This window comes from Narcine bancroftii, chromosome 4 (genome assembly GCF_036971445.1).
Source record: "Narcine bancroftii isolate sNarBan1 chromosome 4, sNarBan1.hap1, whole genome shotgun sequence".
NCBI lineage: Eukaryota > Metazoa > Chordata > Chondrichthyes > Torpediniformes > Narcinidae > Narcine > Narcine bancroftii.
The window spans coordinates 291,194,718-291,215,121 of NC_091472.1; the positions used below are offsets into that span (position 1 = coordinate 291,194,718).

Consider the following 20,404-nt stretch of genomic DNA (forward strand, 5'->3'; position numbering starts at 1 on the left):
CTTGGTTGAACCTACATCGCGCTGGCTTGAAAGTCGGGGTGGGTGCCTTGACATGTATCTGCAATTTGGATGCCTGGCAGAGCGGGCAGGCCTTGGCTCACTTACTGACTGTGCCAGACGAACCTACTGGTCACCATTTTGGCAGAAGTTCTGATGACTGGGTGCACCATGTTGTGCACTGCATCAAGCACAATGGGGCAGGATTTGCCAGTGGAGATGTCACAGAGGAGCATCTGGTTACCAGGGTTAATGGTGACATTCTCCAGCCTGAGGCTGGAAACTGATCTCCTGTATGCTGGAATCTCAGGGTCTTCTTGCTGTGCCTTTGCTAGGGCTGAATAGTCTATTCCCTGGGACAGGGCCGGGACGGACGATTGCGTGGCGGGACAGTGCATTGGCCACCACGTTGGTTTTATCCGTGATGTGTTGGATGACCATGGTGAACTCAGACACATATGAGAGGTGTCACTACTGCTTGGCTGACAATGGGTCCCAATACTTTGTGGAAGGCAAAGGTTAACGGTTTATGGTCCATGAAGACCCTGAATTCTCTACCTTCCAAACTATATGATATCAACATGTTGAAATCTTATTATGAGAAAAATGGTAGTGGAGAACAGTTTGAATTAGAGGTGTTAGTTGTTGACAGAGTTAAGGAAGTTATGGATCATAAAATCATGGAAACAAAATCTTGTGAGAATTACCTTATTTTTTAAAAAAAAACACAATTCCTGTACGCCTGTCCAACTCAACAATTTGAAAAATCTGGAGGGAAAGTTAGGCCATTGTGGCACGATCAATGACCTCTTGCAGAGATTAAGCAAGAGTCAAAAGCTTTATTGATCAGAAGACCCAGACGTGCCTCTACATGCTGCTGGCTCACGTCCAAGGCAGGTATGAGGGAGGTGACTAGGGGGATCTTAAGGGGAAGGGCTACAGGTACATAAGGTGGGCCAGCCTCCTCAGCCCAGTGAGGACATGCCCAGACATACCTGCAGTACTGTGTTCCACCACATTCACCCCTCCTTTTTTGAATTGAGTCTGGTGGGGTGATGCGGGGCAATGTCCATCAGCACAAGACTTGTCCATACATTTCAAAGGTTCAGTCACTCCAGCCGTTTTATTCGGCGCTGAGATCTCCGAAGTACTGCTGGCTGTATTGTTGGTTCCAGGGGAACGGTGGCTTGTACACTTGGCTGGGTATTTGAAGGCTGAAAAGTGTCTGTGTCCTCCAGGTCTGTAGGGGGTGGGGGATTTGGTTGTAACAGTGGGGGGGGGGGGGGAGGGGGGGAGTACTCAGGGCAGGCCACGTTGGAGGTGGGATCACTATTTCATCTGTCAGGGTGATCCCTGGTCGCTGCCCAGGGGTATCGGGTGCACATCCCCCCGCTTGTGCCAGGTCCTGGATGGACACTGTATCGTTCCATCCGTCTGGATACCTTACCAGCGCATACTGGGGATTTGCATGCAGGAGGTGCATTTCCTCAACCAGTGAGTCCACCTTGTGTGTTCTAAAATGCTGCTGGAGAAGCACCGGCCCAGGGTCGTCAGCCAGACCAGCAGCGTAGTTCCCGATGCTGACCTCCCAGGGAAGGAGAACAATTTTTCATGTGGTGTTGCATTAGTTGCCATGCAAAGTAGGGACTGGGTTGCATGCAGTGCTTCTGGAAGGACCTTTTACCACTAGGATATGGGCATCCCTTTCGACTTGAGGGCCAAAAGCACTGCCTTCCAGATCGTACCATTCTCTCTCTCCACCTGCCCATTCCTGCAGGGGTTGTAGCTGGTGGTTCTGCTCATAGTTATACCTCTGGAAAGGAAGTATTGCCGCAGCACCTCACTCATGAAGGTGAGTCCACAGTCACTATGAACATAATGGGTATCTGAACAGAGTGAATACTGTGCAGAGTGCTTTAATGACCATGAATGTGGTCATGTCAGGTCAGGGGATGGCTAATGGGAAACGTGAGTACTCATCCACGATGCTCAGGAAATAGATGTTCCAACTCATGGATGGGAAGGGCCCCTTGAAGTCCACACTGAGACATTCGAAGGGGTGAATGGCCTTGATGTCTTGGGCTCTCTCTGATGTGTAAAATTGCACCTTGCATTCCACACAGACCAGGCAATTGTGAGTCAGCTCCCTGACTTCCTCCACTGAGTAGGGGAGGTTATGGTCACTCACAGAATGGTAGAGCCTTGTGACCGTCTGGAGGCAGAGGCTATCATGGAAGACATGGAGGCGATAAACTTGTATCCCGGTGCAGGTTCACCCGAACAGGGCATAGGCTGGCTCACTGAGCTTGCTTGGCTGGTACAAGATCTCATAATTGTAGGTGGACAGCTCAGTTCTCCACCTCATGATCTTTCATTTTTGATTTTACCCCACTGTTTAATGTTAAACATAAAAGTGACGGCTTTCTGGTCCATCAGCAGGGTGAATGGTCTACCAGCCAAGTAACGCCTCCAATGGCACATGGCGCCCACTATAGCTTGTGCCTCCTTCTCAATGGCTGAGTGCCTTGGGGCCTTGGAGGTCCGGGGGGAAAAAAATGCCACTGGTCTGCCTGCTTGGTTCATTGTGGTGGTCAGAGTGAAGTCAGAGACATCACTTTCCATTTGGAACAGGACTGATTCACCAATGGCCTGCATCCCCTCTTTGGCAATCTTGTCCTTGATGCCTTCGAAAGCCTTACAGGCACTCTTCACAGCACTTTCAACTAACCCGTTTGACTGTGGGTACTCCGGGCTGCTAGTGATGTGGTTGAAATCCCATATTGTTGCAAATTGTCTGAATTTCTCACTGTTGATCTGGGTGCCATTGTCCGATAGCAGAGTTGGGGGGTAGGGGGCCATGGACTGAAAAGTGTCTTTTTAACTTGATAATGACTGCTGACAAGGTGACATTTGGTAAAAGGTCTTTCTCAAACCATCCAGAGTATGAATCGACAAGAACCAAATAGTGTTGACCGTGCCATTCGAAGATGTCTGTTGCCATGGTTGACCAGAGGAGGTTTAGCTCTGCATGAAGCTTCAGCAGCTCTTACTCTTGGTGCGGTCTGGTACTATTGCACACCAAGAAAGCTTTACCTCCTGCTCTATGTTCTTGGTCATCCCTGGCCAGAAAACTATGTCGATAGCCCTGCGGTTGGTTGCTTCTGTACCTGGGTGCCCTCTGTGCAGGATGTTGACATCAATGTTTTGCAGTGAACTCGGAACTACTGCTCTCAGGCCTTTCATTTTGATTTCATTATCGATGAGTAATTTGTCCCAGAATGGGAAGTAGGGTTGCATTTCAGGTGGTCGACTGCATTGCTTGTCAGCCCAGCCACCCTTGATAAAAGTGCTTAGGGTCCTCAAAGTTATATCTTCACCCATGTGCTGTATCAGTTCATCCAACCTGGAGGAGGAGATGTGCATTACTGTCATTACATCAAATGTATCAACTTCCTCAGCTTGTTGCATCGTGCATCTTCTGGGACCACGAGATATGCACTTAATCGATGCGCTATCTTTTCCACACTTGTAAACTAAAGTCACATTGTATTTCTGAAGCCCGAGCATCATTCTCTGTAATTGTGCAGGGGCTGCTTGGATTGGCTTATTCAGAATTGTGACCAGAGGTAAGTGGTCAGTCTCTATCGTTACTGGTTTGCCATAAATGTAGTAGTTGAATTTTGAGCAGGTGAAAACTACTGCCAACAATTCCTTCTCTTTTTGGGCATATCTGGTCCCCGTGGTAGTGAGTGACCTAGATGCGTAGGCCACTGGTTTTCCATCCTGCAGACACGCTGCACCCAGACCGTATTGTGATGCATCACAGGTTAGCATGACTGGTCTTCGTACGTCGTCGTATGGTAGAACAGGTGGGCATGACGTATGCCTTTTTAATGCATAGAATGTGTTTTGTTGTTGCTCCTGCCAGGACCAAACCGTGTCTTGATGAGTCAACTGCCTTAGCGGGGTGGTAAGATCAATGGTGTTCAGAATGAACTTGCTCAGGTAGTTGACCATGCCCAGGAAACTTTGTAGCATTGTCACTTCTGTTGGAACTGGCATTTCACTAATTGCTCTAGTCTTCGAAGGGTCCACCTACAGGCCTTCTCCTGTGAAAACATGGCCTACATAACTGACCTGGTTCAGCCGAAATCTGCACTTACGGGAGATTAACTTTCCGAGCTTTGCCAAGTACCTTTTTTAAATGTGTCATGTTATTCCAGTCTTTGCCATCCACAAGTATATCATCAACAATGAGACCCCTCAAAGATCTGCTCTATTGATCTTTGAAATGCTCTGCTGGCTGAATTGATTCCAAATGGCATTCACAGGAATCTGTATTGGCTGAAACTTGTGCTGAATGTGGTCAGTGGTGATGACTATGACATGTAATCAAGTTTGATTGGCCAGAAGGAATTCTTTACATCCAAAATCGAAAAAACGGTTGTGTCGGCCATCTGCACACCAACTTCCTCCACAGTACGCATTGGATGGTGTGGTTGTTTTAAAGCTGCACTGAGGTCTCTCGGGTCGATGCAGATCCAGATCTCCTGTCCATCTTTTTTCTTAGCAGCCACCATGGAGGACACCCACTCAGTGGGGTTGAAGACTGTGGTAATCATGCCCAATTCCTGCATCCTGTCCAGCTCAGCCTTAACTCTGTTCTTCATTGCTATCAGTATATGGTATGCTGGACAAACCATGGGCCTCACTTCTGGGTCGAGCTGCATGGAGAGTATGTCACTGGCAGTTTTCCCAGTTCTTCCATAAAAAGGCCACTGTACTCTGAAAAGATTCTGTGCGTCAGATTATCTTCACCCGAAATTATCTGGTGTTCCTCTCTGCTGAATGAAACAAGACCCATGTCCATGCTTGCACTCAGGCCCAGCACAGGCAGGTCGTTTTCTTGAACTACAAAAGGATTTTGTATGTGCAGCTGTCCCTGAACATAGCACCACAGTTGTACTGTGCTGTCGGTTCTAATTTTTCTGCCCCCATATGCCACTAGACTTGTGGACTTGGAGCACAGTATGACCCATTCTAACTTCCTCAGTAGGTTGAACGTTCTTCATGACATGACATTGCACTTGGCTCCAGTGTCAACTTTCATGTCTGCTGCTTTACCAAATGTCTGAAAAGATGAAAAAAGAAACTGGACGTACCTTAATGTCAAAGCTGCTGAGGTACTCTGGATCTGCCGGCGAAGATCTAGGAGAAGGACCTTCCTTCATAGTCCTCTTCGCGTTGAGCCACAAAGATGGTGCTGGAGGAAAACTTAAAATTGCTTTGCACATGTACAATAAGTTGGGCATGTATGGTGCAATAGAACAGAAGACTGAGAAAAAAAATTCAAAGTCTCTTAAACAGACGGTCCGCCGTGTCAACTTCACAGCATGAAGGAGACACAAGCCCAATGGAGGAAGCTTCAGAAGAGTATGAAAGTGAACAAAATACTCCAAGCTCAGAAGAGGAACAGACCAGAAGGGGGAAAAAAAAGACTTTTAAGAAAGAAATAAATAAGATTGAATCTAAAATTGATGAACTTCAAATTAAAATTAATTTGACTTTGGAAAATAATTTTAAATTGTTATCAGAATTTAGGGAAGCTATAACAGACTTGACAGTTAAAGTAGATAATGTATTGAAAGTGATGAATAATGTTACACAAAGAATGGATAAGATGGAAAATAAGGTTCAAGATGTTCAAGAGGATATGCAGTGTATTGAAAAGAGACCTAATGTATCTGAAGATTCGATGACTAGTTTAATCTCGATGAATGAAAAATTCTTGGAGAAAGTTGACATTTTGGAAAATTATAGTGGAAGAAATAATGTTAAAATAAATTATCTGAAGGTAAAGAAGGAGAAGATGTGATTCGCTTCTTTCAAGAATCGATATCAAAGATATTTGGAGAGAAACATTTTGAAGATAAGATTTTAATTGAAAGAGCCCCTAGACCAAAGCCAGGTCTGAACCAGAGACCCTGATCTATCCTATTCACATTTTTGAATTACCAAGATAGAGAGAGGCTTCTGGGTTTAGCAATGAAAAGGGTTAAAGAATATGGACCTTTGAACTAAGGCGATTAAAATTTTCTTTTATCCAGATTTGAGTCAAACTTTGTTAAAGAGAAGGAAATAATTTAATCCAGTTAAGAAAATTTTGTATGATAAAGGTTATAGATTTGTGTTGTGTTATCCTGCAACTTAGAAAATTTTTGTACCAGGTTAACAGAATATTTTTTTTCACAAATTTTGTTCATGCTGAAGGATATGCTCAAATTTTATTTAAAGCTCAATTAACAGAAGGCACTGATTCATTGCAATTAATTTAATATACTGATTGTTTTTCTCTTTTGATGGATGAAGAATTGATGTGATATTATCTATTCTTATGTTAGATGGAATTGATGTTTTGATTGATTAAATCAAGTTTTATTTCTGTGGGGACTGGGGGATGTGTTAAGTTGGTTTCTGGCAGTTAGATGTGTTTTCCTGGCTCTGCCATGACCCGTAAAATGGAGGGAAATGGTGCTGTTTTTTTTTAAACAGTACTTAATGGATGAGGATTTTTGCTTTTTATTTCAATAATTAAATTTGTTATATTTAATTTTAACTATTTTAACATTTTTTGATTGCAGATGGTGACACTCAGGACCAACTTATTTTATGGGAATTCTTCCTGGATGGGAGTGATGGAAATGGATTTTAAAAATAAGAAAAAATGAATAAAGCAATTAAGATTATAATTTTTAATATTAATAGGATTAATGGCTAATAAAAAGGAAGAAAATATTGTCTAATATTAAGATTGTCTAATATTGCTTTTTTTTACAAGAAACCAATTTAACTGAAAAATAACACCTAAAATTGAAAAGAGATTGGGTAGATCAAGTAATTTTTTTCTTCATTTAATTCTAAGGCCAGGGGAGTAGCAATTTTATTTAAGAAAACTTTACCAATTAAAGTTCAGAGCATGACTATGAACCCTGCAGGTTGATATATAATGGTAAATTGTTGAATATTTTCTGAGGAGTGGATCTGATTAAATATCTATGCAACGAATTTAGACGATGAATAATTCATGCAAGATACTTTTAAATTTGGTGCATGCTGATGAGGTGATTTCAAATTTTGTTTAGATCCTTTATTAGATAGATCTTCAAGAATAATAGTTAAACCTAAAACTGTTATATTTAATAAAAGATTTAAACTTAGTGGATATATGGAGAAAGAAACATAGAGATTATTCTTTTTATTCTAATAGATTTGATTCATATTCGAGAAATGATTTATTTTTACTTTGTTCAAAATCAATCAAGAGTTTTGAATATTTATTGTAAAGCTAGAATAATGTTTGATCATTCTCCATTATTGATGGAATTAGACGTCACCCTGTGGGCTCGAACCTATATACAGTGCCAATGGGCCAAGGTGCACCGACACACCAAAGCCCCCTACAGACATTCGAGCTGGTGCAATGCAGGTTAAAACATGTCCACCTCAATATCATTGGCCCCCTCCCAGTGAACCAAGGAATGAGGTACCTGTTTACAACCATCAACAGATTCACCCGCTGGCCAGAGGCGGTACCCATGGCTGCATGCAACACAGAGACGTGCACCTGGTTTACCTTGCCACCTGGGTCACGAGGTTCTGAGTCCTGAAACATATCACATCGGACCGAGGGGCACAGTTCACCTCCTCCCTCTGGTCCAACCTGGCAAAATTCTACAGCAGCCAGGTCCACCATACTACAGCCTATCATCCTCAGTCAAACGGATTGGTCAAACAGTTCCACTGTTACCTGAAGGCCGTGCTGAAAGCCCGACTGACCAGCCTGAACTGGATGGACGAACTCCCGTGGGTGCTGCTTGGGATCTGCGTAGCACTGAAGGAGGATCTACAAGCATCATCTACAGAGATTGTATACGGCGCACCACTCTCCATTCTAGGGGATCTACACCAACACGCACGGCCCACAGACCAGCGCATTAGATGTCCTGGACAGGCTGAGAGAACAGACAAGAGGACAAGCCCCCTGCCACCATCCAGACACTGTTCACCACCCAGCTCTGTCCCAGCAGATCTGCAGTCCACCTACTATGTTTTTGTAGATAGAGGACAGCAAGGGACCCCCCCGTGCAGTGGCCGTACGAAGGCCCTTTCAAAGTACTGCAGAGGGATGGCGTGTTTTTCACACTGGACATTGGTGGCCAAAAGGACAGATTTACAGTTGACCATTTCAAATTCGCCCACCTGGACTCTGCACTGCTGGCCCTGGACCCTAGGGTCAGACACAGAGGTAGACCACCCAAAGACTGTAAGTCAGACCACTTGGGGGGGAGGTGGTGTAGTGGGCCGAGCGACCATGCGAGTAAATGGGCTGAATCGCCGTAATACGCGGCCGGTCCAAGATGGCAAGGCTCCCCTTCACTGCCAAGAAGGAGCCCACGCCTAGCAACACGTATGGGCTAAGCCGCTTTCCACTTCCACGTAGTGCTGTCTGGAGAGTGACACCACAATGTGGTGTCATCACTTCCGGAAACTGGAGGATATGTCACGGGAAGTGGGCGGGCCTGCATGGAAACGCAGCGGATTCAAACCAATAAACTGACTTTTTTCTAATGGAATACAACTTTGAATCTCTGTTTGCCATCTTCCCAGTGTGTGAACGTATTAAACCGTCATGGGTGGAAATTGATTTAAATAAAATTGGAGAAAATATACCTGAGGAATTTATTGATAAATGGGAACCAAGATTAATGATTGTTGACAGAGATGTTCCACTAGCGAAACATTTGATTATTAGTTGGAATAAGATTAAGTTAGAAAATGATGGAAGTCTTTTGCACCAAAAATACCATTAATTAATCCTCATAATTTTTTCAAAAGATAACTTTTTTAAATATATGGTATACTAAAGGAATCCCTAAAATAGAAGATTATGAGAGTGGTAGATTGATGTCATTTGATCAGATAAGAATTAAATATTATATTCCACGTAATACTCCTTTTGTTATTTTCAATTGCGGGCCTATTTAAGAGAGGAAATAGGACCAGATATGGTATTTAAAAATTGTACAAATTTAGAACAGCTGATGTTGATGGAACTATTAGGAAGTTTATCTCAACAGCATATTTAAAATTTCAAGAGAAAGCACCTAAATTAAGCTTATTTAAATTGAGAGAAAGATGGGAACAAGATTTAAATGTATTGATAGGTTAACAAATTTGGCTTAATTTATGTAAAAATGTTTAATACAATTAATGTAAGATACAGATTACTTCATTATAATTTTTTACATCAGCTATATATTACACATCAGAAAATTAATAGATGGAAATTGGACATGTTGGATCAATGTTTTAGACGTGAAGATATTGGAACTTTTCTTCGTTCTACATGGTCTTGTTCAAAAGTTAAAACTTTTTGGACTTCTATTAGTAACTTTCTGCAACAGGTTATAGGAGTTGTTTTTCCATTGAATTCTGAGTTATTTTTGATGTGGAATTTTGAAAATATAACTCTTAAATTACATTTATCAGATTTTCAGTTGAAATTTGTTAAATTAGCTCAGGTGATAGCAAGGAAATGTATTGCTGTCACTTGGAAATCAAATGTTTCTTTAACTCTAGGAAGATGGCAAACAGAGATTCAAAGTTGTATTCCATTAGAAAAAATTACATATAATTTGAGAGTTAAATATTGTATATTTTTACAGATTTGGAGCCTGTATGCTTGAACATTAGATTTGAATTTATAAATAATTCCTTTCAATCCTCCGGACCAGAGAAGTCTGCCCTTAATAAATAAATAAATAAATAGATAGCTAGATTTTGATTTCTTGTGAAATGCTTTTGGGATCTTTAAGTGTTTCAACAGGCAATTCAATATATACATATTCATTATTTATTTTAATACATTGGTTTTTTTGTAGTTCATTATAGTTTTTTAGTGGGAGGGTAGAAGGGGTTCGGTGGTGGGGGTTTTAGTTGGGGTTCTTTTGTATTTTTTTCTTTATTTTCCCATAAATCAACATGTATTTAATCAATAAATAACAATGGGTTATTTGGGTTATGGGTTCTTTTATTTCTTGTATATGTGTTGATCTTAAATACAATATATATTTTTTAAAAAGACTGGTAGCAGGCTGTCGGGGAGGGAGCTGGGCGGTGGGCTATCAGAGGGGGAGCAGAGCGGCGGGACCATAGCAAGGACTGTTAATCCACCAGCGGCCCCACTCTGATCCCACCTCCCTGGTTCTTCACCACCCCTCCCCAAACAACCCACCACCAGCCTCCAACTAAAAATGGTAGTGATGCTAGTGTGCCATGCAGAGGCGATGATTGCTGTCGGCATTACTCACCATTATCACCTTAATTTCAACTTTGCAAATAAGGGGGATATTTTTAAGCCATTTCTGGGGAAAAATGTGGGTCTTGTATGCGATCAAATATGGTAGGCTATTCAGCCCATCAAGTTTTTTCCTCCATTCAAATCATGCCTGATATATTTTTCTTCTTCAACCCCATTCTCCTGTCTTCTGGTAATCCTTAACAACCTTACTAATCAACAATCTATCAACTTATTTTACTTCCAATGACTGGACTCGTCCATCTATGGCAATGGATACCACAGATTTACCACCTTCTGACTGAAAATATTTCTCCTCATTTTTGTTCTAGAGCTATCCTTTTATTCTTAGACTGTGCCCTCTGGTCCTAGACTCTCCCACCTCTGGAAACATCTACTATATCCAGACTTTCCAATATTTGGTGGGATTCAATGCAATTTCCCCTCCCCCCCCCCCCCCCCCCATCCTTCTAAACTACAACAGGGTACAGGCCCAAAGCCATCAAATGCTTTTTATGCGTTAACCTTATCATCTCCAGGATCATTCTTGTGAACTTTCTCTGGACCCTCTCCAATGTCAGCACTTCCATAGATATGGGGCCAAAAACTGCTCATAATACTCCAAATTTGGTCTCACCAATGCCTTTTTAAGCTTCAGCATTGCATCCTTTTATGTATCTAGTTGTCTCAAAATGAAGGCTAATGTTGCATTTGCCTTCCTTGTTATTGAATCAACTTGCAAAAGGTTAAGTGAATCCTGCACCAGGATTCTCAAGTCCCTTTAGACTTCAATTTCTGAATTTCCTTACCATTTAGAAAATAGTCTACATCTTTATTCCTTCTACCAAAGTACATAATCGTACACCTTACTATTCTTGTTTTCCATCTGACTTTTCTTTGCCTATTCTCCCAACCTGGCCCTCTGCAGACTTCATGCTTCCTCAACACTACCTGCCCCACCATCTGTTCTTCTATCATCTCAAACCTGGCCACAAAGCCATCAATTCCATTGTCTAGATCATTAACATATGACGTAAAACGTTGTGGACCCCAAACTGTCCCCTTAGCATTGCCAATAGTCCATGGGCTCTTATCTTGTTTTCCACTGTTGTGTTACATTTTGGAGATTCCACCAATAAGGAGGGGCTAATTTATCGTGTCCAATGCAAAGAAAGAGAATGCATAATTTGTCTGTTTTGACCCTCATATATCTTGAAGATCCCTGAACCTGGTCAATTAAGATAAGACCATTTAAGATTTGGCTAATTTGATAAAAGCCCAACAAAAATTAGCAACAAACCAGTTGTTCCAATATAAATTATTTTTTGTGCAATTGAATGAATGAATATTCCATGTCAAATGCAACCAGTTGTAGCAAAGTTAATATATTGTGTTTATCAGTAATATTATCCACAACAATATTCTATTGAAATTTGCTGGTCATTGTTTCTCAGCCAAAGCTTTTTTTCTTCATCAGTTTATTACTTTTATTGCAATGGCCACTGGAGAATGAAGCTGATAAATACAAAAGGTTATTATTCATCGCCACAAGCAGGCATTCTCTTGAAGACTCTCTTGGTTTAGTCGTTTCAAACTCAAAGTATGTAATTTTGAAACTCTTAAGCACAAATATAACAGCAGGTAATTAATGCAATTTCAGTTGCTACAATGACAGTATATACTTAAATGCTTCGAATCTGGTAAGCCATTCCTTTGAATTGCATATTTACAATGGGAGAACACTGGAATTGACAGGATGCCTCTGAATAGAGAAACACGAAAGCTGCAGATTTTGAAATCTTGAGCAGACAACGAATTGCTGGAGATATTCAGGAGGCAAGTCAGAATCAAAATGAAACAAGTCATGAAATTTGGTGTTTTGTGGCAATATTCATATTGTAATCATCTTACAACATTACTATATATTAAAAAAAAGTGCACAAAAAGTAAGGCAGTGTCTTTTGTTCATTGATTATTCAGGAATCTGATGGCAGCGCGGAGGAAGCTGTCCTGGTGCCATTGAATTCTCATCTTTTGGCTCCTGAACCTTTTTTCCTATAGTAGCAGAGTGAAGAGCCATGGCCTGGGTGGTGGGGGTCTTTGAGGATAAATGCTGGTTTTTTTTTTTTAAGACACCACCTCATATAGATGTCCTCTACGGAATAAAGTGTGGTGCCTGTTAATGCTGCTGGCTGAGTTAACAATCCTCTGGAATTTATTCTTGTCCTGGGAGATGGTGCCTCCATACCAGGCAGTGATGGAACCAGCCAGAATGCTCTCCATGGTGCACCTGTAGAAGTTTACTAGAGTCTTCAGTGGCATACCAAATCTCCTCAGACATCTCACAAAGTATAGCCGCTGTCAAGCTTTCTTTGTGATTACATAACCATGGAGGCTCCAGGACAGATCCTCAGAGATGTTGACATATGATGTTTGGCTGATGCATATGCAAATTCTCATAGTCCTGTCAGTTTGCAAACCATATCTCTTAAGCAGCCTCCAGCTGTGGGCCAGTAGCCTGTAGCTTGTGCTCTGTCGAGAGCACAGTTTGTTTACAAAGCTAAAACAGTCACTCCAATTTGTTGTTAATTCTTTGAATCACATTAGGTGGAGAATATATATTTTAGACATACAGTGCATTAACAGACTATTTCGGCCCGGACTGCCTAATTACACCCAAATAACTTACAACCAGAGCCCCTGGATGAAACTAATGCAGACACGGTGAGATTGTACAAACTCCTTACAGACAGCGTGGGATTCGAACCCTGGTCCCAATTGCTGGTTCTGTAACAGCATTGTGCTAACTGCTGCGCTAATTGTGCTGCCCCTAAACATATATATTTGTTTCAATTTAGATAGATGATGCAGTACCTTTGGATTATTTGTCTGAAATGCGACCAGCGACAGTGGTGTTTGTGAATCTGCAATTTGTGGAGAATACAACCATGTATCATCAATGCCAATCCATTCAAGCTTGCTGTATTGGAATTAACAATGAATTCCGATATTATCAGGGAAGAATAAATAAGGTCTTCATGTTTGACAAAGTAAGTAAAGTAGCCACCAGATGGCACTAATAGATATTGTATTTGCTCTTGAAACTTTTCCTAAAATACTGGCACTTGTGAGAAGTGCTGCAATGTGTACATATTTCTCCACAGCATCCATGTGTCACAATGAAGCAAGTGTGGCCTAATATAGATATTCAATCATTCTCTCAATTTGTCAAGATTCTGGTCTCAATTCTGCTTATACTTTCAAGAAGTTTACTTGAATATAGCTTGCCAGAGGGAGTGTAGAGGAGAGGACATTTGTGATATTTGACTCCAGTGGAAAAATCAGAGATGCAGGGAAATCTGTCTTGTTCACAAACCAGCCACAGGTAGTAGCTGTGCAATGTTAGCACATCTATCAGAGGAGCAACAGCTGGAAATGTGAGGTTGTGTGCTATATACATTAGATCTGAAATGATGCTCTTATTGGGAAGTAAGACAACAGATGAGTAGATTTTGTAATTTCAAACATTTTTCATTTTAAGTTGAATTGAGTACTTATTGCATTCTTGGATGAACTTGGAGAGAACTTTCTAGATATTAGCATCAAATTTCCATGATACCCTCAGGAAAACAAAGATTATGCAGGCAAATGAGAAAAATTATGTAAGACCTGGCCATCATCACTCTGCAAACTTTGAAAAATTATGGTCCAGTACTGCCCATTTTGTACTTTTACAAAGAAACAGCAAAAGTGCCTTATTATCACTCATCGGAATAGAACTATGGAATATTACAGAACAGAAAACAGGCCCTTCAGCCCTTTTAGTATGAGCCGAGCTTTTTTTTTTTGCCTCGTTCACTGACCTGTACCCATTCGTACCCCTCTATACTCCTCACATCCATGTATCCGTCCAAATATTTCTTAAATGCCGCATTCAACACTTCAGCTGGCAGCTTGTTGCTCACTCCCTCGACCGAAAAAATATAAGGAAGAACCCCAGTGGCACATGATGTTGAAGAGTCTCTATTCCCCTGATCTATACAGGATGTAAAGCATGTCGCATTGGTGGCCATGACTCCATAGTGGTCAGCATCACATTCCCCACTAACTCACTCGAAACACCATATCATCCCTTACTATAATCATAAATAAATCTTTTAATCCATTAATTTTACCCAGTATAATAGATCATGCACAATATAGGTTAAACCTTCCTCCCCCTTTACACTCTCTCGAAACTCAATATATTTTCAGTTACAGCAAAACCTCTCAGTTATGTAATTCATTCAGGTATCAACAACTATCTGCTGATCTTTATCAGGCAATGAATCAGCATATACCTTTGCTTCATTAGGCTCAGAAAAAAACCTATTCCTCCCTCCTGGGTCAAATATTTTCAAAACATCTGGGTATCTCAAAACAAAGACATAGCCTTTTTTTCCCCCCCACAATGCATATTTAACCGGATTAAACTCTTTTTCAACAAATCAAAACTTGTATCTGGATAAAGAAAATCTTATTTCCATTATAAATCAAAGGTGACTGTCTTACTTTAGCTTGTTTTGCTGCCAACTCCAATATCTTCTCTCTTATTTCGTATCGAAGGAATCTGACAAGTATTGGGCAGGATTTTTGGTCAGGCTGAGGTTTAGGTCTCAATGCCCTATGGGCTCGCTCTATCTCCAAGTCTCCTTGAAATTCAGCCTGACCCAAAGATTCCAGCATCCAATGTTGCAAAAATCTTTTCAAGCCTTGATCCTCATCCCTTTCAAGTCCGACAATCTTGATGTTATTCCGATACGAAAATTTTCCAAAGCGTCTATTTTTTGCATTAACTGATCATGCTTAGGAGCTGCCTCTGTTTGTGCTTTCTTCATTCGATCTTTAATATTGTGAATTTCAAACTCATTCCCTTTAATTTTTCCATCCACTACTTCAAATCTAGTGTCCACTTGTTGCATTAATCTTTCCATCTTATCACTATTATTCCTTTCTTAATCAGTTAACACTTTAATGGATTGTCAATAAAAATCTAACATTTGCTTTAATTCACCAGAAGATTTTTAAAAAATCTATGCACCTTTTTATGCCTTTTTCTTGATTGTAGGTCGTACTTGTTCTTTCCTTTGTTTTTCCAGGTTTTCTTATTGATCACCGGAGCTGTGGGTGTCTGGAATCTTTTTTTTAAATTTCCTCCCACACAGCCACTTCTTCAAGAATAGTCCAGGAGTAGAATTCTGGTTCAGCTCAAACAACCTGACTGGGCAATAGGCTGCTTGTAAAGGCAATCCAAGATGAGGAAAGGGTGACTTGGGTTAACCAATATTTGACCTACTATACTCCTCTTCATCAATAAAGCTTCATAAATTGTGCAAATTGAGCAATTAATTTTTCTTTGCTTGGCTTCGCGGACGAAGATTTATGGAGGGGGTAAAAAGTCCACGTCAGCTGCAGGCTCGTTTGTGGCTGACAAGTCCGATGCGGGACAGGCAGACACGATTGCAGCGGTTGCAAGGGAAAATTGGTTGGTTGGGGTTGGGTGTTGGGTTTTTCCTCCTTTGCCTTTTGTCAGTGAGGTGGGCTCTGCGGTCTTCTTCAAAGGAGGTTGCTGCCCGCCAAACTGTGAGGCGCCAAGATGCACGGTTTGAGGCGTTATCAGCCCACTGGCGGTGGTCAATGTGGCAGGCACCAAGAGATTTCTTTAGGCAGTCCTTGTACCTTTTCTTTGGTGCACCTCTGTCACGGTGGCCAGTGGAGAGCTCGCCATATAATACGATCTTGGGAAGGCGATGGTCCTCCATTCTGGAGACGTGACCCATCCAGCGCAGCTGGATCTTCATAAGCGTGGACTCGATGCTGTCGACCTCTGCCATCTCGAGTACTTCGACGTTAGGGGTGTAAGCGCTCCAATGGATGTTGAGGATGGAGCGGAGACAACGCTGGTGGAAGCGTTCTAGGAGCCGTAGGTGGTGCCGGTAGAGGACCCATGATTCGGAGCCGAACAGGAGTGTGGATATGACAACGGCTCTGTATACGCTTATCTTTGTGAGGTTTTTCAGTTGGTTGTTTTTCCAGACTCTTTTGTGTAGTCTTCCAAAGGCGCTATTTGCCTTGGCGAGTCTGTTGTCTATCTCATTGTCGATACTTGCATCAGATGAAATAGTGCAGCCGAGATAGGTAAACTGGTTGACCGTTTTGAGTTTTGTGTGCCCGATGGAGATGTGGGAGGGCTGGTAGTCATGGTGGGGAGCTGGCTGATGGAGGACCTCACCAAAGCCTTCGACACCGTGAGCAGGAAAGGGCTTTGGCAAATACTAGAGCGCATCGGATGTCCCCCAAAGTTCCTCAACATGATTATCCAACTGCACGAAAACCAACAAGGTCGGGTCAGATACAGCAATGAGCTCTCTGAACCCTTCTCCATTAACAATGGCGTGAAGCAAGGCTGTGTTCTCGCACCAACCCTCTTTTCAATCTTCTTCAGCATGATGCTGAACCAAGCCATGAAAGACCCCAACAATGAAGACGCTGTTTACATCCGGTACCGCACGGATGGCAGTCTCTTCAATCTGAGGCGCCTGCAAGCTCACACCAAGACACAAGAGAAACTTGTCCGTGAACTACTCTTTGCAGATGATGCCGCTTTAGTTGCCCATTCAGAGCCAGCTCTTCAGCGCTTGACGTCCTGCTTTGCGGAAACTGCCAAAATGTTTGGCCTGGAAGTCAGCCTGAAGAAAACTGAGGTCCTCCATCAGCAATTAATTAAAGTTCAACAAAACTACCTTGCTGAGAGAGTACAGGTATACGCCACTTAACAATCACGTTCTGTGAAATTGGGTATTGCACAATGTGGATGTTGTATGAACACCATATTACTGTATATACTTAGCAAAGCCATATGGGATACTGAACTTGTGCTATATTAAACTTTTTTTTTCTTCACTTTTTAAACTGTCATGCCTATATCACACACAGTTTAACGAAGTGGATCAGGATCATCTACATCACTATTTGCAACTTCCTCATAGTGTTCCATTAGAAGAGTTTCAGGTTGAATAACCTCCATTGATGAACTGTCACTCTGTAATGCCTGAAGGACCTGGCTGAGGCTCTTCTTGGAGAGGTGTTGGCTTCTTCAGGAATATGTCTAGTATCATTTGCTTAATTTGCTTCTTCATGTGTTTCTTTTTATGCAGCAAAACATTGCATGAGCATTCATCTCAATCAGTGAAAAGCGTTCGGTGTTTGGGTCCATCTCTTCAGCAAGTGGATAAGGTTTGCAAAGAATTTGGCTAACTACTTAACAGCGAACCTCCTGCAGATGTGGTTCTTCTCCTTCGGCAGTTTCCTTTTTCCCCTTGCCTCTTTTTCAGCTATTCGTTCTTGCTCAAGTTCCAGCAACTCTTCATTTCTTAGTTCCTCAGGAAACACCTCTAGGAGTTCTTCAATGTCCTCATCATCTATATCTAGGTTCAGGTTGTTGTTGGCCATGTTGACAACAGCCCTATTAATCCCTGCATCCTCGTTATCTTTTTCAAATCCCTTAAAGTCATGCACATACTGCTTCAGTATTTTTTCCATATGCCATTCATGAACTCTTTGGTCACATCATCGGGCTCAAGCAAGGTTCTTTATGCAGTGGAAAATGTTGTATTCCTTCCAGAACTGCATCAGTGTCTTGTCAGTGTCATCAGTTGAAATAGCCTGAGCAAAGGTCCTTCTCAAGTAGTAGGCCTTGAATGCTACAATAACCCCTTGGACCATTGGCTGGATTAAAGACATGGTGTTTGGTGGGAGGAACACCACTTTGATGTTGGCCTGGATGTCACCATTGAAGGGGGTGGGGGGGGGGGGGGTGATATCCTGGAGCATTGTCTACAATTTGAAAAATCTTGAAAGGTATCCCTTGTTCCAAGGATTACTTCTTCATTTCACTGGCTTATCAATCGAGAAGGGAATTGTGAAACAGCATTTATGTCATTCAGGACTTTGTATTTCTCCTGCAATAAACTAGTAAGGTGTGTCTGGTAATGTTCTTGAAAGCCCTGGGGCTTTCACTATGCCAAGTAAGAAATGGCTTTAACTTGTAGCCAGCTACCTCTGAACAATGCTGTCACTCTGTCTTTAAAAGCCTTAAAGCCTAGCATTGACTTTATGGATGAAGATCCTTTCAGGCATTTCTATACACTTAACTTTTAAACAAAAATACAAGACGGTTTAACAAAAATTAAAAAATACAACTTTTATTACTTTTACTTACTGTAGTTTCATTATAAATATTTTAATCATCTTCTCCCTCGACCACCTGAATCCCTCTTTTTTTAAACAAACTTTGCAGAAAATCTTCCATCTAGTTCTTGGTCTTGAAGAACTATTTCGACAAAGTCATAGGATTTATTGAGTATTTCAAGTTTTTAAGCACCTAGTTGTCTTTTCACATCTTTAAATTATTTTCTTTGTTTAATCAAGGTCAGGCTAAAATCTTTAAAAAATTAGTACCTTTTCATGATCAACTTTGTGTGGGCCATTATTCTGCTTAGAGTAATCATGTGCTGCTCGCAGAATTTTCTCCCATTCTCAGTAGCTTAAAAGTCTCACCAGAACTGGTCTTGGTCTCTGATCACTGGCTCTTCTAAGTCCAAGTGTTTGGTGAGTTGTCTCGATATGCAGTTTTTCTCCAAATTTGTCTTCTCCCAACACTTGTGGGATCCATTAATGAAAAAAAGTTCACCGGGTCTCTTCCTTCTATTCCTTCTTTTAGCCAATAATTTACACATTATTCCATTGATTAAAGCTCTCCATATGGTCAATTTTGTCAAGCAGTCCTTGTTTATCTCCCATTCTTTGGCTTTTTTTTCCTCAAAGCCATGTTTTTTGTCAATTCAATCTCTGCTCGACCCATTCTCTCCATCAGGTCTTCAACATTCTCTTTTATTTTGGTTATTTTCTCTGTCATATTGCTCATCACCGTTTCAACACTTATGAATGGGTTACTCAAATTCTCCATTTTTTCCAGGATGATGCTCAATCCTTGATTCAACTCCCCAGTTTTACCTGGTTCTGCTGGTCCCATTGCCATTTTCGCACCATTCCCTTTCGAACATTCATCTGATATTCCCGGTTGAATAGAAGCCTCTTCAATCTTTGATCTCAGCTGCCTTGGCTCCTTCATGCTACTTTTATCTATTTTTGTGGAAGAAAATCTTGATTGTCAAGTTTTGACCATCTATTTAGTACTCTCATGGAGAGCTCAACCAAAACACGTCTAAGTTCTTTGGATAGCTGCGCACACCTCCCCCCCCCCCCCCTCACCGGGCCCCAGAGGGACTCGCTTTTGTGTTTGGTCCTCAATCCACTTCATTAGCAATTTCTCCATATCTGATATGGGTCTCTCTTGCATTTTTGTTAGCCTTGTAGCTTTCAGTGGCGTTGATCCTTTAATAGCTTGGAGAATTTTTTTCTTTGTTTTTGAGGATCGTTGAGATTGACAAGTGCGACATGCCTATATCATGAACAATAGCATTCACTGTATTTCCACCTTTGTTGTTTAATAATCTTTTATTTCACTTCCATATTGCTACTTCTCCTTTGCGTCTTGCTGCTGCTATCACTAGCATTGATTTTGCTGAGTTTGGGAGCCATGATAGATAGAAAGTACAGTAGATTACCTACATACATAAGCCTTTGTATAGAAAAGACATGAGATACATGTGTTGATTGCGGGAATTTGTTGTATACATTCAGTTACGTCTACTATGTCCTGTTCTCTGGGATTTCTGAACTCTATTATAACCTTATGGGACCATGTGCGTATATGTAGTCGGACGTTGTCCAAATGGATGTTAAGCGGCACATATCTGTACCTCATTGTTAGATAAAATGTTTAAGGATGAAAGATTAAACCAAGACCAAGCTTGCATAGTGGGTCACGGATGCTGGTCAGGTCATTTCATCTATTTGTTGAAATGCCTTTCACAATCATTCATAATCATGCAAAAATTATTGATTGGACAGAAGTATGTCATGGAGTTATTTTTGAATACAAATTTA

At 41.4% G+C, this 20,404-nt stretch overlaps 1 protein-coding gene across 3 annotated transcripts in view; it reads left to right on the top strand.

The window, feature by feature from the left end:
• The window catches only part of LOC138762086 (adenylate cyclase type 10-like), a 178,053-nt gene that overhangs the window by 26,141 nt on the left and 131,508 nt on the right, over positions 1–20,404 (top strand). For all 3 annotated transcript variants that reach the window (XM_069935358.1, XM_069935357.1, XM_069935359.1), the window contains one exon: positions 13,213–13,404. In XM_069935358.1, the coding sequence (XP_069791459.1) occupies positions 13,213–13,404 (192 nt within the window). The remainder of the gene's footprint in view (positions 1–13,212; positions 13,405–20,404) is intronic.